The sequence below is a fragment of the Ambystoma mexicanum genome, chromosome 5p, assembly GCF_040938575.1.
Source record: "Ambystoma mexicanum isolate Mex_15411 chromosome 5p, UKY_AmexF1_1, whole genome shotgun sequence".
NCBI classification, from domain to species: Eukaryota; Metazoa; Chordata; class Amphibia; order Caudata; family Ambystomatidae; genus Ambystoma; species Ambystoma mexicanum.
The window spans coordinates 836,665,398-836,686,226 of record NC_090930.1 but is presented as its reverse complement, the minus strand read 5'-3'; the positions used below and the strand labels follow the sequence as shown (position 1 = coordinate 836,686,226).

The 20,829-nt window shown below is 46.3% G+C and overlaps 1 protein-coding gene across 3 annotated transcripts in view; it reads right to left on the bottom strand.

Moving 5' to 3' along the window:
* The window catches only part of CFAP70 (cilia and flagella associated protein 70), a 1,359,754-nt gene that overhangs the window by 83,665 nt on the left and 1,255,260 nt on the right, over positions 1-20,829 (bottom strand). For all 3 annotated transcript variants that reach the window (XM_069613256.1, XM_069613257.1, XM_069613258.1), the window contains 2 exons: positions 19,201-19,290; positions 17,985-18,086 (listed from right to left, as the gene is read on the bottom strand). In XM_069613256.1, coding sequence (XP_069469357.1) covers positions 17,985-18,086; positions 19,201-19,290 — 192 coding nt within the window. The remainder of the gene's footprint in view (positions 1-17,984; positions 18,087-19,200; positions 19,291-20,829) is intronic.

Here is a 20,829-nt window from a genome sequence, read left to right as displayed (position 1 = left end):
TTAACCATGGCCCTTAACAGGGAATGGAACCCGGTCTTTTTACATGGGAGGTACCAATTCTACCTCTGTGCTATTATTCAGTTGCGAGGGAGGATGCAGCCTTTTACTAGCAGCTGATAAGTGATGTTCCTCTCTCCATGCTGGCAGCGCATCTCGCTACATGTTGCTGGCTTGACCATCCTCTCCTCTCTCTTTGTCCCGATGGGGATTCCGAAATATGTTATTTGTGTGAGTTGAGGAAAAACCTTGCTCCACCACATCATCTGCAGTACCAAATAGCATCACCCCATGCCTCTGATCCAAAATGTGTGTGTGTGTGTGAGAGAGAGAGAGAGAGAGAGAGAGAGAGAGAGAGAGAGGGCCCTAGGGCTCAGAGAAATCAAATAAAAGCCCTTTAACTGTCTCTTGAGTATTTCTTGAGCCAACTGTGACAGACAGATCGAGTCGATGGCTTCCAGTAGTTCGATCAAGTCAAGACTCATTATGAGTAGGGCGGTAAGGGATACGGGGTACCGTTAAGGAGACCAGTGCCTGTAATCCCTTACTGCCCTAGTACGAATTCCCTTAGTGGGTCCCTCCTTTAACGCCTGGTTACGGATGGAACCCGTTAAGGGAAATCACAGCCAATAACGATACCGCATTTTGCGGTACCGTTATTAGTGCCTTCTCTGTTCCCATTGAGCCCGTTGGGGGCTCAAATGGGAATGGCGAATGGTTTGGTGAATGGGGACTTACCGGTCCCGCCAAGGTCCGACTGGACCGGTAAGTCCCCATCTCACCAAACCAGACACGGTACCGTTATTGGTGGTAGTCATGGCGCAAATAGCGCCATGACTACCACCAACCTCGTAATGAGGGCCAATGCTTCTGTTGAATTGAGTCAGCAGCCGAGAAGTGGCGAGTTGTTTTATTTTATTTGATTGATTATAGCGTGAACCTAGCTCAAGAGCAGTGGAGTGCTTTACAACAGAATTGTGGCAGAATTGGGCTTGGCATTTTATACAGTAAGGCAGTACTGTTGGTGGAGGGAGAGAGAGATTTTTATTAATCCGGCAGGTATTGTTTGAATGTGTTTTGTGGAACTGGAAGATGGTAGGGGCATTTCGAGCCTCGGCCGGGATTGAGTTCATGATGGTTGAGGCATGGCTCGAGAAGGACTGCTTGTGAGTCTTATTTTTGCAGGCTAGCTTTGACTCCAACCTTTTTATAGTTTTGCTACATGAGTTGCGAGAGCCTCCAGAGGTGTGGAGTTTAGCCGCCAAGTATGTTGGTTTTCCGTTTGAGACTGCTTTGAAGGTAATACATGCAATTTTGAATATGATCCTGGCGGGGAGGGGGAGTCAGTGTTACACCCAGGGTGCCAAAGGTCCCTCGCGCCAATTGGTGTCTTTTTCTGTCACGTCGCATGGCTGCCCCTGTATGGCAGCGTTGGTGGTTGCCACGGCAATGTGCGCCAGCTACGGCTTCCGTGGTGCAAGCGCGTACGTGGCATCACCTGATGGGTCAGCTAACCTCAACTGCAATACAGCCCCACAGGCGTTGCCTCCTACACAGTGCATAAAGACTGTCACCCAATGCAAGACGCTGCTTCTATTTTCAGCGTTACTTCTGTACTGGTTCCGGCAAGCCTTTTGATTCTTGTCTTGACCTCGGTTCACAGATCTTCTACTGCTTTCTCACTAGCTGATTGCCTGTTGCCGACTCGGAATAGTTACACGGTCCGTCTTTGTCTCACGTTCTGCCATCTTCCTGCTCAGCTGTTGCCGAATCGGAATAGCCATACGGACTGTCTTTGTCTCATGTTCTGCCGCCTTCTTGCTCAGCCATTGCGGACCTCAGTTTCAGTTTGGATTCCGTTCCGCCTGGCGTATTTGGCTTTCCTTGCACTCCCTGCTATCTACCGCAGACAAACACGAGGTGAGCGACTGTGGGGCATTGCTCATTGTTTACTGTAATCCGGGTAGCACAGGATGCTATTCCGTAACAGGGATTTATGCACTCCTGCTTTCCTTTGCTTTTCCTGCTCCCCAGTGCCATAACTACTAAACACCATTCCATATCTGCATGTCACGACTTCCTGGTTTACTTTGTTCACTGCCATCCAGCACTACATACATACATCAACTGACTATACCGACCTTGAATCCAGCATTCCCTCTGTCCTCGTCCTACTCGATCTCTCCTCTGCCTTCGACATGGTCAACCATACCATCCTGCTCAACCATCTCCGTGATAACCTGGGCATCACCTTTCAGGCTCTGGCCTGGCTGACCTCTTTCCTCTCTGATCGACCCTCCCAGGTCCAACTTGGGTCTTTCCTATCATCTATCTTCGTCTCCACCTCTGTTGTTCCCCAGGGGTCTAACCTCTCGCCTTGGCTTTTCGACCAATACCGGGCAACTCTTGCCTGCTGTATTGCCATTTTCTGCTCAAACTTCCAGTGCTACGCGATGACACAACTCATTTTCGGCCACCTCCTTCACCTCTCTCATCACTGATTGCGTAACTGCCATTCAAGATTGGTGTGCCACCAACAATCTTTGTCTGAATGCCAGCAAGACTGAGATCCTCCTCATTGGCACACGATCTCCTTCCTTTCCCCTCACTTTCTGGCCGGCCTCCCTTGGCCCTCCCCCTATCCCCACCTGTGAGGCCAAGAACCTTGGTGTCACCTTTGATTCCACACTCTCCTTCTCCGCCCACATCGCTGATGTATCAAAAAAGTCAAACTTCCTACTGCACCTCCTCAGAGGTACTCTTTCTTTCCTCTCTGGTTCTCTCTGGTTCTCTCTAGGTTGACTATTGCAACAGCCTCTTTCTTAATCTACCTGCTTCTACTCTCCACCCTTTGCAACTTATCCAGAACAGGACTGCAAGACTTGTCCTTGGCCTCAAGCCCTGGGATCGTATCTCTCCAGCTCTGAAATCTCTCCATTGGCTCCCAGTGGATGCAAGGATTAAATTCAAAACCCTCTGCATTGTCAACAAGGCTTTCTGGAGTCTGGGTCCAACATACCTTCAGCTATCCATCCGCAAATACGTCCCATCTCAGGCACTCCGCTCCTCTACCTCTAACTCCTTGTCAGTCGTTTGTCAAAGAAACAAGCTGGGGGTAGATCTCTGTCTTCGGCTGGGGCCTCCCTCTGGAACAGCCTCCCTGCCACTCTAAAACTTGAGGAGAACCATCTCTGGTTCTGGAAGCACCTCAAGACCTTCCTCTTTGCTTCTGCCTTCGCATCCTCTCTCCCCTGCTGATTCTTCTCTCGGCGCCATGCACCTGGTCACCCTCTGTCCTCCGGGCCCAGGTACCTGCTCATCTTGCCACCCTCACGCACTGCCTCCGGGCCACCCCTTGCACTGGGGTCTGTATCTGTACCCATACAGCCCCCCTTTTTTTCTTCCTGCACTTATCAGACCTACCCTGCCTGCTGCCTTAAACCCAGCACTTGCCACTTGCTGGCTGCACTCCCATTGTTTGCTGCCTTTTATTTATTAACTTATTATTATTTATGCTTTTTCCTCCTCGCTCCACACTCTCCTTTTGTTCCCCCTTCCATGCACTTCTCCCCCTCTCCCTCTACCATGCACTTGCGCGTTCTGAATGTCACTGGGCCTAGTAAGATCGCTGTTTTTGTTCTCCCCTTTTCCCCTTCCGTTGCCTTGTCGCGCTCTGAAACACTTGTGTGTGAGCGCGATAGAAATAAAATATCAATATATCAAATATATACTTCACCTTTCTGAACTCTCTGGACTACAAAGGGGACATTCACAACAAGACACTTTCCCGGATCCCATCTACCATCACGTGCACACACATATGCTCTGCAGATATTGTGCATTAACTCAGCACTAGCACAACCTTTGTGCTGTTCGGGTTAGTCTCCTATACTAACTCCCGGTTTGTAATTTTCTCCATGCCATTGTGTCCCCAACTGTTGTTTTTCCTCAGTTCTCTGCCCTGCTCAAATTCCACTGTGGTAAGCCTTTTTCTTCTTGTTCCCTGTTTCTACTATAGCAATCCCAGAATTAAGGGGCGAATACTCATCCTTGGTCTTTCCTAGGTCCACATTCCATATGCCACATCCATCTGTTTTCAAGGTATTATTCGGGAGGTTCTGGGAACATGCTGTGCTCATTCTTTTCCACGTATGTTCATCTGTTGATGTTTTTTCTTACGGCTTGGTTTGGCGGTGCGCATGTTCCACGCTCTTTTGTGTGATTTACTCCTCTGTCTGTCTGTAACATCTACCGGCAGAGGGGCGGATCATAAAAAAAAGAGTTCCCTCAAGTTGAGGAGGCCTAGGTTCTGGGTGTACCCTGGTTTACAAGAGGAGTACTGAGGGTTTGCTGTCTTGCCTCTTCCATCTGGTCGACCTAAAGCCTGACTTCCCAGAGACCCGGCCAGAGCAGCGGTGAGTAACAGTCAGTGAAGCGTGGTTGCTTCCATCAAGTCAAGACTGTGATCAAGTGGAGTTGTGATGATCAACTACAATGGGTTGTGTTAGTGTTGAGAAGGCTCGAACAGCAAGTAAGTGGTTCCTTGGTACTGTAGCAGCTCACAGTGAGTCAAGCATGGCCAAGCTGGCTTGAAAGCATTTCGAGTCTAATGCTGCTTTCTGGGCTTTGAAGTCACCTTACCCCTGAGACCCAGTCCAGGGTCTCAGGGGTAAGGTGAGTTCTTGCTTCTGCCATTCCCAACAAGGAAGGTTTGTAGAGAGCACTTTCTGGGTTCTGCTACCTCCAGTGAACAGGTCCTGGATACCATTGGTCTCACTTGCAGTAGACCTTGTCCAGCCAACTGGCCATCTCAAATAGGTCATACGTATTGTAAGGGAGAATAGCTTGCCTCTTTCTTGGAGCTTTCTATCTTCACATCTATGGCAGAGGACTTTGGAGCAGATCATATGCCCATCAGAGTTCCAGGTGAATCCTTCCTCAAGAATTGGCCATAGATTTATCAACTAAGGGCAGGGTCTCCCATTCTTATATAAGTTAAAATATATGCCAAAGTGGATTGGTCCATACCAAAGCCTGTCAACAATGAGTCACCGTCCACCACGCTGATCAATTGCTTATGGCTGTAAAACTGTGTAATCTCTGTGGCCACCATGTCAAAATCATGTAAGGCTTATATTTAGTTTTTATCAAACTGCCACCAAGCTTCCGGGGCATATCATTATGATATTTTAAAACAGGGGTACTCAAATAAAAAGCCACCTCTCTATGTTGGAACTTTGGGTTCCAGCAGCAGACTTTTGAACCTGCCATGTTACCAATGCAAGGAAACTGCTGGAAAATGCCACTAGACATTGTGGCAAATCTAGCAAAATTGTCCCCTCGTGTGGCCAGGGAAAGGCAGAAGCTACCCGAGTCTGACCCTGTGGGTGGCTACCTGTGGGAGGACCACATGAGGGTAAAAGACTCACGGGGGAATGGCAAGATTCTCTAGATAGAACATGCTATCTCGGTTCTCCATTAGAACCTAATAGCTCATTCTGGCCTCCCCAATCCTCCATGGCATGTTGTCAAATCAAACAAGATGATCCTATCAGGAATAATACGTTCTGTTGTAAAAGCCTGTTAACCAACCTACTTGTTACAAAAGAATATTCAACTGTTAGTGATATTGACTTTTTGTATTTAATGCAGAGCACTAAGATGAGGAAGAGGACTGGAGTGGTGAGGATTACTGGCGCTGGCGAGCAACAGACGCGCTCCAGTTGTTGTGAGCATGTGATAGGTGCGAGACATTCAAAAGCGCAGAACAGCTTGCAGGAAGGAGAATCACTGTTCCTGACGCGTGTTGGGTAAATCGGGAGAAGCAAGCTGCAGAGCCGAGCAGGGAAGTACCTGGAGATGCCATCCAAGGAGGCTCTGAAGTCAGAGGCTTGCCACAGAAGTGCTGTAAGCAGAGGAAGATGCTGGTGGTACTCCGGGAACCGGAGAGTGGACGAGATGCCTGCCAGACCTGACGGCGGACTGCAAAAGGAATCGGAGTGTGACGGTCCTGGAAGCAGCTGCTGGATGCCGATGAACCCATGGAGAGAGGCTGGGATGCCGAGGCATTTCACCAGGTCTACCGTGCACCGATAGAAGTGAATTATAGGAACAGGGGAAGCCTGAACAGGGAAGTAAGCCCCTTGAACATTTGGGAAGAAAGCAAGAAGTGAATGAGATTGGGTCAGAGACCTGGATCTTTAATAGAAGAAATATTAAAGTTGACAATGTTGTGACTGAGAAAAGTAAAGGAAGATTGTGTTGTATTTTCTTCAATTGGGCCAGGCTTTCTTTGATGGACTGCACATGTGTGCTTGTCTCTCTGAGTGGGGGAGTCATGCTTAATTGTGGAGCTGGAGTCTCCTGCAATGGGTAAACCAAGTTGATAAAAGGTCTGTCCGTCATCTTGCCTTTCAGACCCTCCCTGTGCATGCAAGTGGAAGCGCTTACCTGTCAGACGCTCCCCTTGAATGTACACGAGCATGCAATCTCTCAATTGTACCAGCGGCGCAAAATGTGAACATGCTCTGCAGCCTGATGTCTCCATGACTCCATGACCTCCACAGGTCTCCATAATGTTTCATTATATGGTTGGTAATCACTGTGTATATTAAGCAGTGACTCCGACCTGTGGAGCCTTCTGTAAAAGGGGCAGCAGGTTCTTCTATACAAATAAACACTGCAGCCACGCTCTTGGGAATATTTCTTAAAGGGACAGTTAAGGTGGTCGGCCACATGTGACAGATCTCTGACTTTGACTTGGGTCCTGAGGGGACCATGTATTTTTCCCCACACCACTTGTAGGCCCTGCATTATGTGCATTATGAAGTGGGTGGCAGCAGGACCCATGGTCACCCCCACAGACATCAAGGATCAGGCAGGGGGCATTATCCCACCTCCCAGTACCATGTACAGTGTCCATGGCTTTCTGTTTTATAGATCATCCATGTAGCACACATTAAAGGACGTACATGCCAGTACCTTCTCATTTATACTGAAGAGAAAATTAAGGAACAATACTAAAAAAAAAAGTAAACTTGCATGACTATTGAAGTGCAACGACCCAGAGTTGCATTCCGATGTCCCAGAAGTGTGACATCAGAAAATAAAAACTAGTGAAGTTGGGCAAGCATCATTTATAATGTAAGGAGCCATCATCACCAGGGATTTTTGCATTACACCACCAGTGCAGTCCCTTAAGTGATGGTAATTAAGTGGGACTACGGCACAGTAAGTGCGCAAAGAATCCTCTGAGGTGACAGCATGGAAGCCGAGATATTTTCAAAGTAAGGAATCTACAGAGTAACAGCCTCAACAAAAAAAAGGATTTTTTGCCCATCAATAAAGACAAATTCCAAACACCATAACTAAATAATCCCTTAGTGTGTATACTGTGTGCAAAATGAACTGTGGTGTTGCTTTCTATTGCCACACATGTTTTTCTTTCACTAACGAAAAGAACGGTAACCTTTTCCATCTCAAATGTTTTCTTTGCCGCTTCTGATGTGAATATCTGATGTAAAAAGACTATTCTGTCTCCAAAAATGTGATGTAATTTAGTATTAATGTCCTCTTTCGGAGGAATAATGTCATTGGGCATTAAAACATATTATATTCAGCAACACATTACATACTTGGGCAAGGGCTGTTTGGAACATTGTGGACTATAGGGTTGGCATGGTATCACAAGTAGGACACTGATGCAATGGGTACAATTTGAAAAACCTTTATTGAGGTTTCAGGGTTTATGAAAACTCCTACTTTGCCCTATAACCAAGATGGGAGTAATCTCGACCATCAAACGATAAACAAAACAGTCCTAGTGGAGTCTGTCAAATCAAAATGGCCTATGCTTACAAAACCTAATGCCTGCCCTATCCCTTGTACAAAAAGTGCATAAAGGAGAAATGTATGCAAAGGAAAAATCAGTGTTCAAATTAGTGAAGGTGGCTGAATCAGTTCTCCTCCCCACGTTAGACCCCAGTATTAAGGTGCTCCTTGTAGGCAAGATGACACACTCTGGCTCGGATTCCTAGTTCAATAAATAGTTCCAAAATGTGGATTGAGGCCTGCCCAGTTTTCCACGTTAAAGTCTCTCTTTCAGACCTTCAAATAATATTTCAACACAAAGTTCACTAGGTCCCCCTCTGTCGGGCTCAGACTTCTTCAAACAGTTCACATTGGTCCCTCTCTGTCGGGCTCAGACCTTTTCAGATACAAAGTTCACATAGAGCCCCCCCCTCTGCTGGGCTCAGACCTTTTCAAACACAAAGTCCAACAAAACTTTCAAAGGGGCTCCCTTCCCCAAGCTTATTTCACTTCGGCTCTCCCTCAGCCAGGCTCGGACCACTTTCAGGTGTCGAAGACCTTCGAATGTGCGTGGCTTTCTTTACAGACCACCGCAGGGCCACTTCGACTAAAAGTTCATATTCAACTTCCACTCTCTCCTTCTTTAAGAGGTAATTCTGCTTACTTTGCTTTTGTACTTAATTCGCTTTATCATCACAAACAATGCACCTTTCACAGAGACTTTTGAGTGGGCTACTTCCTTTCACCGGCCCATTCCGTCACTCAGTATTGCTGATCCCACGGCTGTTCTTTACTTGAAAGTTCATTCACACGTCTGCCTTTCCTCACATCTAATCGACATGCTTGCAACCTTCACTTGCGATTAAATGTTGCTGCTTTAAACTTTCTTTAACACACACCGGTGAAGAGGGAAAATCCAAATGTCCCTTCCCTCCTGACAGTGCCCCCAACCGGAAGAAGCACTCCCGACACAACAACTATCGGATATCTGAGACTGCACCGAGTCCCACCACTCCAAACATAAGCTCATATCACGAAAGACATCCTGCCATCCACCCACTCAATCCCATGATAACACAAGCCTTAGCCACCACAACCAACGACAACCAAGACCGAGCTGGAGCCGAGTATATGGACCAAATTGATTGACGCCCCCACAAGCCATGATGCAGGTCATTAGAGACTTTATGACGACCTAGCCGCGTTAGACAGGAAGCACACATGCAGTCAGCACAATCGGGACACCCACACACCATTCCACACAAAGAACATACGCATACGGTTCTGTGAGCTAGGGGACAGTGACACACATCCTGTCTGCATGTTTGTTATTTTCCATATAGGCTCGCTTTCGCACTACAGAAACGCAAGATGACAGAAGTGCTTGTGTATATGCTTGCAGATGCTACTGGCTATTAACCCTATGGAGGGACAGGAGCACTCAAGGGACTTGACCACTCACTGCATACTTTTAACCTTTGAACAATCATATTGGAAGAATTACCAGAACTTAAGTAGGCCTCAGACCAACCCAGCACATTCAACTCATTTCACAGAGATCTCGAACCTGGAAGCTGCTGAGCAAACAGAATCGCCCTGGCAGGGACTGCCACCAACAAGGCCACAATGTTGCAAGTGACATTCCTCACTCACGGTGCCACGATGAGCCCAGCTACAGGAGAGGATACCTCAAGCTAAAATACAAATCAGGACACTGGGAAATAGGGACTGGTGGCCAGAATCTCCAGTCAATCATCAGGGGTTGTAATGTAACATTTCTCAGGTAGCAATTTTTAGGGATGACCCAAGTACACCACCTGACATCGTGACCACCAATAACCGAGCACCCTATTTGTCTCCATACTGGACCTACCACTCTGGAAGCCAACCCAGAGTGGCGCTAGGTTCGGGGAAGGATTTTGGTAAGTGATGCCAAATGGGACGTGACGAGTGTACACAAGTAGCATACAAGCCCAAAATTGATGAGATGTACTTGGACGGAACTTGGAGGAAAGCAGGCTGAAGGAGTTAAGGTTAGCATTAACAGGGGGATCGCGGAGTAAGAGAGAAGAGGATGAAGAAGCGCTACAGAAGGTACACAAAGAAGTAATGGAAGTAATAGATAGGGCACGGGTGGACGAGGAAGAAAGAGAAGAGCTCCAGCCCCGACAGATACCGACCGGACACACAGGGAGTAGCGTGGGAACGGCCGGGGTGCATCAGACGGAGTCCGTACAACAGAGCACAACAGGAAGAGAAGACGCGGGTGCAGCAAATTTTACAAACATTGATCTTGAAAGCGTAACGGTGCAGTACCCAATATCACGTAAATTGACATTCACCAATGGATTCTGTAGTGAGGAAGACGAAGATTGTAATGGTGTAGGAAAGGAAGGGCTAAGTAGGTTGTACATTACACAAACAGGCACAGGAATGTCATGGGAATGTAGGACTCAAGATGAAAAGAACGGGGGATAGCACACTGGCATGACTACAGAGGACGCGGAAGCAATAGTAGCACCACACACCCTACACGAATAGGCTCCGAGACCTCCGCGGGCGCAGAAGAGATGGGGCAGCAGTTACACACATCAGGGGTCACACATGTCAGCGGGGCGGGCACACAGGACTCCAGGAAGCGTCACGCAGGACACCCAATAGAGACATCGCAGACATCAGGGCAGACATGGAAGATGAGAGAGGTCCAATAAAGATACGACAGTATAGACGGACACCGGAGGAAAGGGCTGAATATTCACAGATGCCATTATTAGATGGGGAAAATGGGGTAGGCTGCAATATATACCCTGGAAGCATGCAGCTAGGGAGAACATTAAGAATAGGTTGCCATGGAGGGGCAGGGAAATGGCTAAATGAAATGGAAAAACAGACAGCGGGGCACAGGCTGGCAGTGGGGGACGTGAAGGGGCTGCTCGTATCCATACTGGGTGACGCAGCAGATGACATCCCAGGGGTAACAACACAAAACACCACACATGACGGATCCCCATTTGAGAATTGCAGGCACGCGGTATGGCAAGCACTAAGGATACAATACCCTGATACATCAGACACAGAGGCAATTACATCACGCAAGATGCATGATGATGAAGATCCCATCAGTTACATTCAAGAGATTGAAAAGCTTTGGCGCCTTGAAACTCGAGAGCCGTGGGACAAAGCACTGGCCATCTTCTATCACATCTTGATGCAAGGGTTGCCAGAATCTGTGCAGAGACAACTGAAAAAATTAGTGCGAATGGAGGCCATAGCATGGTCAGAAAAACAACTAATGATAGTACACCATTGTAGGTTATGCCAGGAAAAGATGAAACAGAAGGTGGAGGACAGAAAAGCGGATGAGGCCTAATTAGTACAAAAAAATTGTCAAAATACGCCCTAGAGGGAGCACTAATAACAAGCCCTGCACTGCCAATTCAGACAGCAGTGTCCCAACCACAACAACAATTGCCACAGCAGCTGCCACAATACAACACAGCCCAGCAGTACCAACCACCAATCGGGGGGATACATGGATATGGGCGGGTACCAACAGAACTTTAGAGGAAGAGGAGGGGGAAATAGGGTGCAGGGCGTTGGGCCACCAGCACACTACCCAGGAGGAGGGTTCTGAGGTTACACACAGGGATGGCAAGGCCAAGGAAAGGAGAGGGAGGAGGAGGATTTGAATGGCAAGCGCGAGAACCGCCCCAATGTTGGACATGCGGACTACTAGGTCACATCTCCTCATGTGCAGATACAGAGCAGCACAATAAGGGTGGGGTGAGCAAGGGCCACAAAGCTACCAAGGGCGTCCGATTGGGTATTATCAGCAGGAAGGACAACTACCCACCGTGCAACAGCAAGGCATGCCCCAGCCACAGGCACAACATCAACCAGTACAAGGGACATCGCAAAAACAGCAACACATCCAGACAGTACAACAGCTGACACAATTACAGGATGACATAAGACAGCGGTAGTGTTGGTAACATGAATGGGAGGCGTGACTATAATGGGACACAAACCTTACACTGGCAACGGGCAATCCCTGTACCCACAATAGGACAGCCCACAGACTACCTTACTGTGTCCCATCCCATCGGTAACACCTAACCCTGCGGAGGAACCTTGCATAAAGGTGGCGATAGGTGACGAGACATTTTCCTTTCTGGTCGATACAGGGGCCACAAGGTCATGCATACGGGAGGGGAAATACACATTGTCAGGCAATTCCATGAACACTCAAAGATTTTCTGGAGCTCGAGAAGTGGTTCCATTTACTAATAACATCTCCTTATCTATTGGAGATCATGACTTATCACTGCCCTTATTATACTCTAAACATGTACCCGTAAATATTTTGGGACGTGACATAATGAGTAGATTGAACATGACCATCTCTTTCACAGACAAGGGTATAGTGTGCTCCACACCAGGCATACACATGCTCACAGCAAGGCAAATACTTCAGGCATATTGTGGCAAGAGCGTGCAGAGGGGGGGAGCTGTTAAACCCGGACGTATTTCAATACGGGACAGAGATGGCTGTGGCATGGCTACCAGGAATAGCAGGAAAAGTCTGGAAAAGACCAGGTGAGTACCTTTTCAGGCCAGAAACGGCCACAGATGAGAAAGAATGAACGTTTGTGTCAATAGACATTGAAGGGATAGTGGCACGGGAAGATTGGGTTGCAGTACACACCCTAGACAATGAAAGGAAGGCCTGGAGGGCAGTTATAGCGCTAGAAGACAAGTGTAGATTGACTCAAGTGTCTGATGAAGAACTCTTCTCACAAGAGAAGGGAACAAGTGAGATGATGCTGGGAATGAGTGTATACGTCTGGATACGGTCAACACACAGAGAGGTGGCCCAGAAAACGGCAACGGCACTAGAAGCACCACTCCCAGCACCACCCCCATTCTGCGAGGAAGATTTAGCAAAAGTACCAGCTTAAATATGGACAACAAGCCCCTATGATGTGGGGTGCGTCAAAAGTATAGGGGGAGTAATAATAAAACTGAAGAAAGGAGCAATTCTGCCCAGAGTTAGACAATAACCACTGTCAAAAGATGCTGATGAGGGCATTTATGAGACGATAAGCGCTCTCACTGAACGAGGCATCCTGGTACCATCATAATCACCTTGCAACACTGCTGTGTACCCCATCCACAAGGCAAACAGAGGTTTATGGCGTTTCATACAAGATTTGAGACCCCTAAACCACATTGTGGAAGCAGAATATCCCGTAGCAGCAAACCCAGCGACAATACTTTGCAGCATTCCAGCAGAGGATACATGGTTCACCGTGATTGACCTCAAAAATGCCTTTTTCCCGATACCACTAGACCCAGATTCCCAAGACCTAATGAGTTTCATGTATCACAATACAAAGTGGAAGCACACAAGACTGCCCCAAGGATACTGCGAGCCGCCATCAATTTTCAACAGGGTGAGCCAGATGGATCTAGGGAATATAGAGAAAGAGAGTGCGATCTTACAATATGTAGATGACATCCTCATCTGCAGTACCACAGAAGTTGAGTGCAGAAAGGACTTGGTTAAAATGCTCACTCTATTAGCAGAAAAAGGATACAGGGTAGACAAGGCCAAATTGCAATGTTGTCAGGAAGAGGTTCTATACATAGGGCAAATGATATCCCAAAAAGGCAGACATATAGCTCCACAGAGGGTGCAGACAATACTAAACACAGCACAACCACAGACAGTAAGAGACTTACAACAATTCCTCTGTCTATGCAACTATTGCAGGGTTTGGGCGTTTGATTACAGTACATACACAGGTCCCTTACTTACAGCCCTCATGGAAGCACAAAGGGGACAGAAGACGCTGAGGTGGACACGGGAAATGATAGATGTGTTTAATGAATTAAAGGAGGCGATATCAACAGCGCCAGTCCTTGGTACCCCTAATTACAAGGAGGAGTCTTTGATACTGTCACACTCTGATGGGGTGGTAATGAAAGCGGTACTAACACAAAAGACAAGCATGGGCCACAAACCAATTGCATATTACAGTGGCCAGTTAGACCCAGTAATGACAGGACATTTCCCGTGCGAACAACACTTGGCTGCTGCAGCTTTTGCTGTAGAAAAAGCAACATCAATAACAATGCGATGTTCCACAACACTTTATGTGGAGCACACCCTTTTTGCAACTCTACACAAGCCAAAAAGCACCCTGACTACACAAAGAGCAACAGCCTATGAAATTATCCTCTTCCGACCAGAGCTAAAAATAGGGAGGTGCAAAAATGTTAACCCAGCACAATTCCTGGCAGAAGAAGTAGGGGAGGGGGAATATGTCCATGATTGTACAAAAGCTATTGAATACTACTCAGAAACGCGTAAAGTAGAGGAAGATACGCTTGAGGGGGGAGACATACTGTACATTGATGGGTCATCCACCATTGACCAAATTGATGGGGTAAGGAGAACGGGGGCGGCGGTGGTAAGATTAAGAGAGGACTGGACAAGCAAGGCTGTAAAGTGCGTTAAACTGCCTCCCCAATATTCAGCCCAAGCAGCAGAATTAGTGGCCCTAACACTAGCCCTTAGAGAGAGTGCAGGAAAGCAGGTAACTATCTATTAAGATAGCACCTATGTGACATCAACAGTACATTCTGGTCTAGCAAGATGGCTGAGAAGAGGGTTTACACGGGCAGATGGCACACTGGTACAGCACGCTCTCCTCCTAAGGGAAATAATAGAGGCTGTAAGAGACACAACAGAACTTGCGTTAGTAAAATGCCAAGTGCATACAAATGAGGAAAACCCGATATCCAAAGAAAACGAAGCAGCAGACTTCTATGCAAAGCATGCCTCATATTTTGGGGAATTATGGAACCTCCAAGAAAAACAAAAAGAGAGGGGAGGGGTGAGACAGATGCTAATGAAAGAAGGGGACAGTAATTTACCGCAGACACAGGTAATGGAGCTACAGGCGGCAGCCCTGATGAGTGAAAATAAATTGTGGGTAAACAGAGGGTCCTCAATGTCCCACACGGATGCCCTATGGAGACAAAACAATACGTGGAAAGTAGTAATGCCTCTTGCATTACTAGAAATAGCATTAAGCAACTCCACTATCCTGCACACACAGGGAAAAAGGTAATTATGGCACGCAAAATAATGTGGGTAATTTTGTCTACCGGATTGGTAGCTGCCGTTGTTTGGCAAATGTACACAGCTTTGCATGTATCTGCAACACCCCATACTAACAATTTTCCCGCCCAAGCTGTAAGGATCACTGTGTCAGGGGATATGACCAGCACAAACGAGAAGGTAAGGAGATTTAAGCTTAGCATTGGTACTGATGTTAATGGGGTTGACACATATCTCACTGGTACAGCACACATCACAAACAACATGTGGTACAAGCACATGTCAAAAATTGGTAAAGACACAACACAGGACAGCTGCTATGTCTGCTCATTGATCCCGTATGCCAAGAGCACTTCCAGAACCTTTGTAGCCACAGAAGTACCAGAAACAAGGCCACAATGCCGCCTATACCTCGCATTGTTCCAAACACGGGGAAGATTCCAAGGTGAAAACTGCAACCCTCTGGTGGAGATCAAAAGCAACATACCCTTACGAGAAGAGCTTCATAAAGACATTATCTATGTTTGACAACTGCTGGCAGCACACACAAGCACTCCGGTACATAACTGACGGACCAGAGAAAGGAGCGACGAAGGAGGTGATGTTAGACTATCTGCCATGCAAATGGAGCGCCAGACAAACAGGTGGATAACCCGGTTGCTAGGAACGCCCCAGATGTTGGTGTTTGGGAAAGTATACACTAAAGAAGGACGGGCGGATAGAGTGGTGGGAAGCAAGCCATTAACAAAGGCTGCAGTGAACAAGGTCCAGGAAGAAAACAACAAGTGTCTCAAGGAATGGGCTAAGAGTGCAAGTTTGCTGACATTGCTGGATAAGGAAGATGAACCACTGACAATCATTCCTCGTCCACCAACTCTATGTTACCATCACACCAGGGATATCAAAGTGGGGACAAACGAGGGATGCAGGAGGATAGAAATGATAGGAGACATGGGATCAGGCACAGCGGTACTGTTAGACCATTATTGGGCATGTGGGACCAAAGCATACGATAAACTACCACCTAACTGGGGAGAAATATGCTCCCTGGCACATGTCAATGTACCCTTGCTAGTGGTGCCTCAAAAACATGTCAAGATGGACGACTTCCTGAAAATGGATGAAGGCAATAAGCAAAGGAAACAATCACTATCACCTGCCCCACTACCATCTGCCGTAACATGACCAAAAATGCCCCATTACTGAGAATAAAGCAACAGGGAAATTACTTATGGAGCAGATCAGAAACTGCACTTGACGATGTACCACCATCACATCGGCTGTTCAGCAGGGCTGCCATGTTCTTCTCGGCAATAATACACCTAGGGTTCCAGACATACGCAAATGTGAAATGGCTCCAGATAATGAGGTGGGAGCGAATGATGACAATAAACTCAACAGTCAACGGATTCAACGCAAAGAAGAGCTCGAGCTATACGATTAGTGGCCCTACAGAAGAGTTACGTTCTGGACTTGCTCACAGCTATGGAAGGAGGAGTATGCATGAAAATAGCGAGCTCCTGTTGCGCGTTCATACCAGAAAACGATGAAGACAACGGAACATTATCAGAAGCAGTGTCGCAATTAGCAAAAATGCATGCTAAAATGGAAGAAGAATCAAAAGGCACGAAGCGAAGGACGGAAGCTGGTTCTCATATCTCTGGTCATGCATGCTGTCCTGGCTAGCTGATGGGCTAAAATACTAGCAGGAGACCTGATCCTGGGGTTGGCTTCCCTACTTGGGATAAAAGTGTGCATGGCAAAATCGAAGACGACTGCAGAAGAAATTATCGGGATGAAGCTACTTCTACCTGCAGAGGAGGACCAACACAGAGACATAATACGTACGAGAAAGACTACGACACCAGCTAATGGAATCCGACATGTTACCGCCATCAATGAAATTAGAAAACCCAAAGAATCCCAAGATTTATGTCGGAAAATAGGTCTACTGCAAGTCCGGAGGGGGGATGTGTGTATATGTACTGGTCGTTCGAAGACCATGTGAACCATTACAGACATCTAGCAGGAATTACAAAGGTATGGCACCTGAGAGATGACAAGGGAAGCAATAATTTTGTGGTCGACAAGTCGTCCAGAGGGAGGACTGAGGAGGGAAAATCAGAATGTCCCTTCCCTCCTGACGGGCCCCAAACTGGAAGAAGCACTCCCGACAGAACTATCGGCTATCCGAGATTGCACCGGGTCCCACCGCTCCAAACGTAAGCTCACATCACGCAAGGCATCCTGTCATCTGCCAACTCAATCCCATGATGGCACGAGCCTTAGCCAACACAACCAACAACAACCAAGACCGAGTTGGAGACGACTAAATGGACCAAATTGATTGACGCCCCCACAAGCCATGCTGCAGGTCGTTAGAGACTTCATGACGACATGGCCACGCTAGACAGGAAGCACACGTGCAGTCGGCACAATCGGGACACTCACACACCATTCCACACGAAGAACATACGCATACAGTTCTATGAGCTAGGGGACAGTGACACACATCATGTCTGCACGTTTGTTATTTTCCATATAGAACAAAAGGGGTTGGCAGAAAGGGGCTATTGAGAGCCAATGCACAGACTGTAGGAGAATATTATGTTGATGAGCTGCAGGTAAAAGCAAGTTGTGGGTAGCCTGCTAAGTTACCCACAGGAATGTGCTAAACAGAAGGGGGTTGTTTGCTTTCACTCTGCGCACTTAAGACAACAAAATTAATGCAAGTTTTGCACAATTTAAGAACAGAGCAGCCTGACACGTGTTTCGAGCTGTAAAGCTCTTCCTCTGAGGTTGCATACCAATGAAAGGCAAGATCATCAAGACATTTTGGCCATATTTGTGGGCAAATAATGGTTCTTTTAAAGAGCAACATGCATTGTTAAATATTCTCCAGTGTCAGGATTCATGTTACCCTAAGATAGATACCAACTGTGAAGAGACACAGTTACAGGTAAATGACATATTATACCCCTTCAGAAATTACACATGTTAAATCATGATGTATAACGAAAGAAATGAATGTTTTCCTGTTTCTGAGACTCACCTTCAAACAGACAAGAGCCAGATAGCCCCACACAACTGCATCACTGTTATTCAGGGTGTTGGCCTCTGAAAGAGCTGCCTCTGCTTCCTCAAGACTCCCCAGCTTTCAAATAAATAAAGAGGGACAAGTCATTCATTCCATCGACCATGTACAATCTTAGATAGGCAATGCCAGAAGTGGTTTAAGGAGCACAGAGAGACACTGTTGTCGGCATTAGCAATGGCGAAGGTGTTCTAATTTTCAAGATTTGATCTAGAAAGAAAATGTCCCACATTTCTTCTTCAAACCCCAATTTATGCTTTACTATTTTCATAACTCCGATTTATCATTTTATTTTTCAAATAGCCAGCTCAGCGATTTTAGAGATTTTGTAAACGTTACAAAAATCGGGGCATTTCATGCTATGCAAACACTGCCTTTCGCCTAGTTGTTTTACTGCATTTTATCTTTAAGCTTTTAACGATATTCTATAAGTGCTTACCAGTGTTAAATTCTTCATAAGATTCTGTAATTGCCTGATAATGCATTCACCCTACTTTCTAACTGCCACTATCTCTAGCGATCTTTGGTCTAATAATAAAATTCACAACCTGACACCCATTTCCACTTTTTGTGAAAGACTCTCACTTTTTGTGAAAGACACTCTCCTTTTTTACCTTTCATGAATCCACTGTTTTGCTACAGGCAGTTAATGCAAAGAAACACAGATTCCTGATCTAACATATTCACCCAACAGAAAACTGTAACATAGATGAGGACTGCAAGTCACTTTCCTCCCTGAGTATCACTGACTACTGGACCCATTACTTCCTTAGCTGACTGCTCTTGAATGCTGAATCCTTCACCAGGTTCGATAACTATCAACCCAAAAATCTGGAACTGTATTGGCTGACTGATTCAGGTCACTGAATATTTAAGACCTCCCCTTGCCAGAGATGCTTTCAATCTGTTCTATGGCTAACACATTCTCACTGGGTGACTCTTCCAAGTTTGAGACGGTTTGCCCTGATTGTCCTGTGCTTAGTTCTGATAAAAGATTCTGAGATTTTCTCTGTTTGCAGTTGCTTCTTCCATTGTTTGATTAACTCTGATATCTGACTCTGTTCCACCCCCCACAGCTGTGATCCTACAGCTTGCCCATTAACACTGGCCTTGAAACCCTCCAAATATCTGTCAGGAATCCTACAGAGTGAAGCGCTCTTTCAGATATCCTTACCCTGTAGCAGGCAATTCCAGTTCCCAGCCAGGTGAGGCATGATGGAGAGGTCCTACATGCACGCAGGTATATTTCCTTGGCCTTTTCATACTGGCAAAAGAAAGAAAGAAAGCTCATTAGAAGACATCTCTGAATCACCTTTTCTGGCATCTCTGGTCCTATGGGCCTTACCATTAACCTTGTCAGCAATAATGTGCAAAGAGTATGATGAGGCAATGCAGTCGAAAACTGTACATTAAATGAGGTGGAACTGTTGATGCCCAGTAGTGTATTGGATGGCTTCCTAGTATGTTGTAACTTTAAAGATAAGGAGATATATGGTAAGATATGGCTGATTGAAATTACATTTTTTTTTACTTTGATCATCTGTTGAAGCACATTCATTAATTTACTTCAATATGTCTTCTCGTGAAATTCGGTTAGAATTGAAGGAACTACCACCATATCATGTTACTTTTCTTGAATAAACAACATTGTAAAAAGTGTCAAACTTTCAAAACAATTAATTAACACCTGAGATAAATCACTGATACCTGAGGACCACAGTAGAAGTCAGCAGAGTCTAATTTTTAATTGCCCATGAACACTTAACCCGAGAAGTGCCACCACAACCAATTCAGAAAGCCCAGATGAAGCATGGAAAAGGGTTGTTCATTTCCACCTGTTGTGACGAGGCTGACCAGAGGTGGCGAGCAGGGTTTCTGACAATACCAGCGAAAAAGAGCGTAATCTGGCAAAATAATTAGTTTGTGAAATGCTAACGCAGAGGCTTCAGGTGAAAGCCTGCTACATGACAGAGAATGAGGGGTGTCGCCTAGAGTGGAGGATGGATAAAATGCTGCATCATTGAGAATGAAACACAGATCATTGGCTGGACCTCTGTGTCATTTGGGTGACAACATTGCGCCACTTAGGAAATGAACACACAGGAAGTGAGGAACTGCTTTTCTGGAAAGAGATATGAGAGATAACGCCAAGAGAAAGGGGGATGCTCACCTCACATAACTGGGACCAGAGGATCTGCACACAAACAAACCAAACTTGTAAACTGAAGAAAGCGAGAGAGGCAGAATCTTGCCCTATCAGGGAAGTAAAGCCGATATGTGGCATTGAGAGACACAAGCACCTTAATCAAACCCAATACCACGTTGACAAGCTGTGCATGAAGTACGTTGCATAGCTGGGAGAGTGAGTTCTGAAAAGTGGAACAAAAGGAGCGAGAGAGGAACAGGTCTCTTCGATGTCTAGGAAGGAAAACTGAGTAGCTGGGTTGAGAAAACCAACGCACTTTGACCCAACAGGACACAGACTACCAACCAGTGTCTGTGGAACAGTGCCTGCCAGAGAGCTAAGTCTCAAGAGATATCTAACTAAATAGTTTTTATATTGCACCACACGCCCGCAGGCCTCAGAGCGCTCTGAAGACATACAACCGAAAAAAAACAGAGGTCATTGGGAGGAAGGGAAAGTCTGGCAGAGAATTTAATATCAGTTTATTCTGCAGTAGTGAACCTAGCAAAGATCTGCAGTACATCAAGTATCTGGTGTGATAAAGGCCTGGTATCAAGAGATGACACAGACAACACATTTCAAGTTTCAAAGAATGTTTTATTTAAATATCAGGATGGT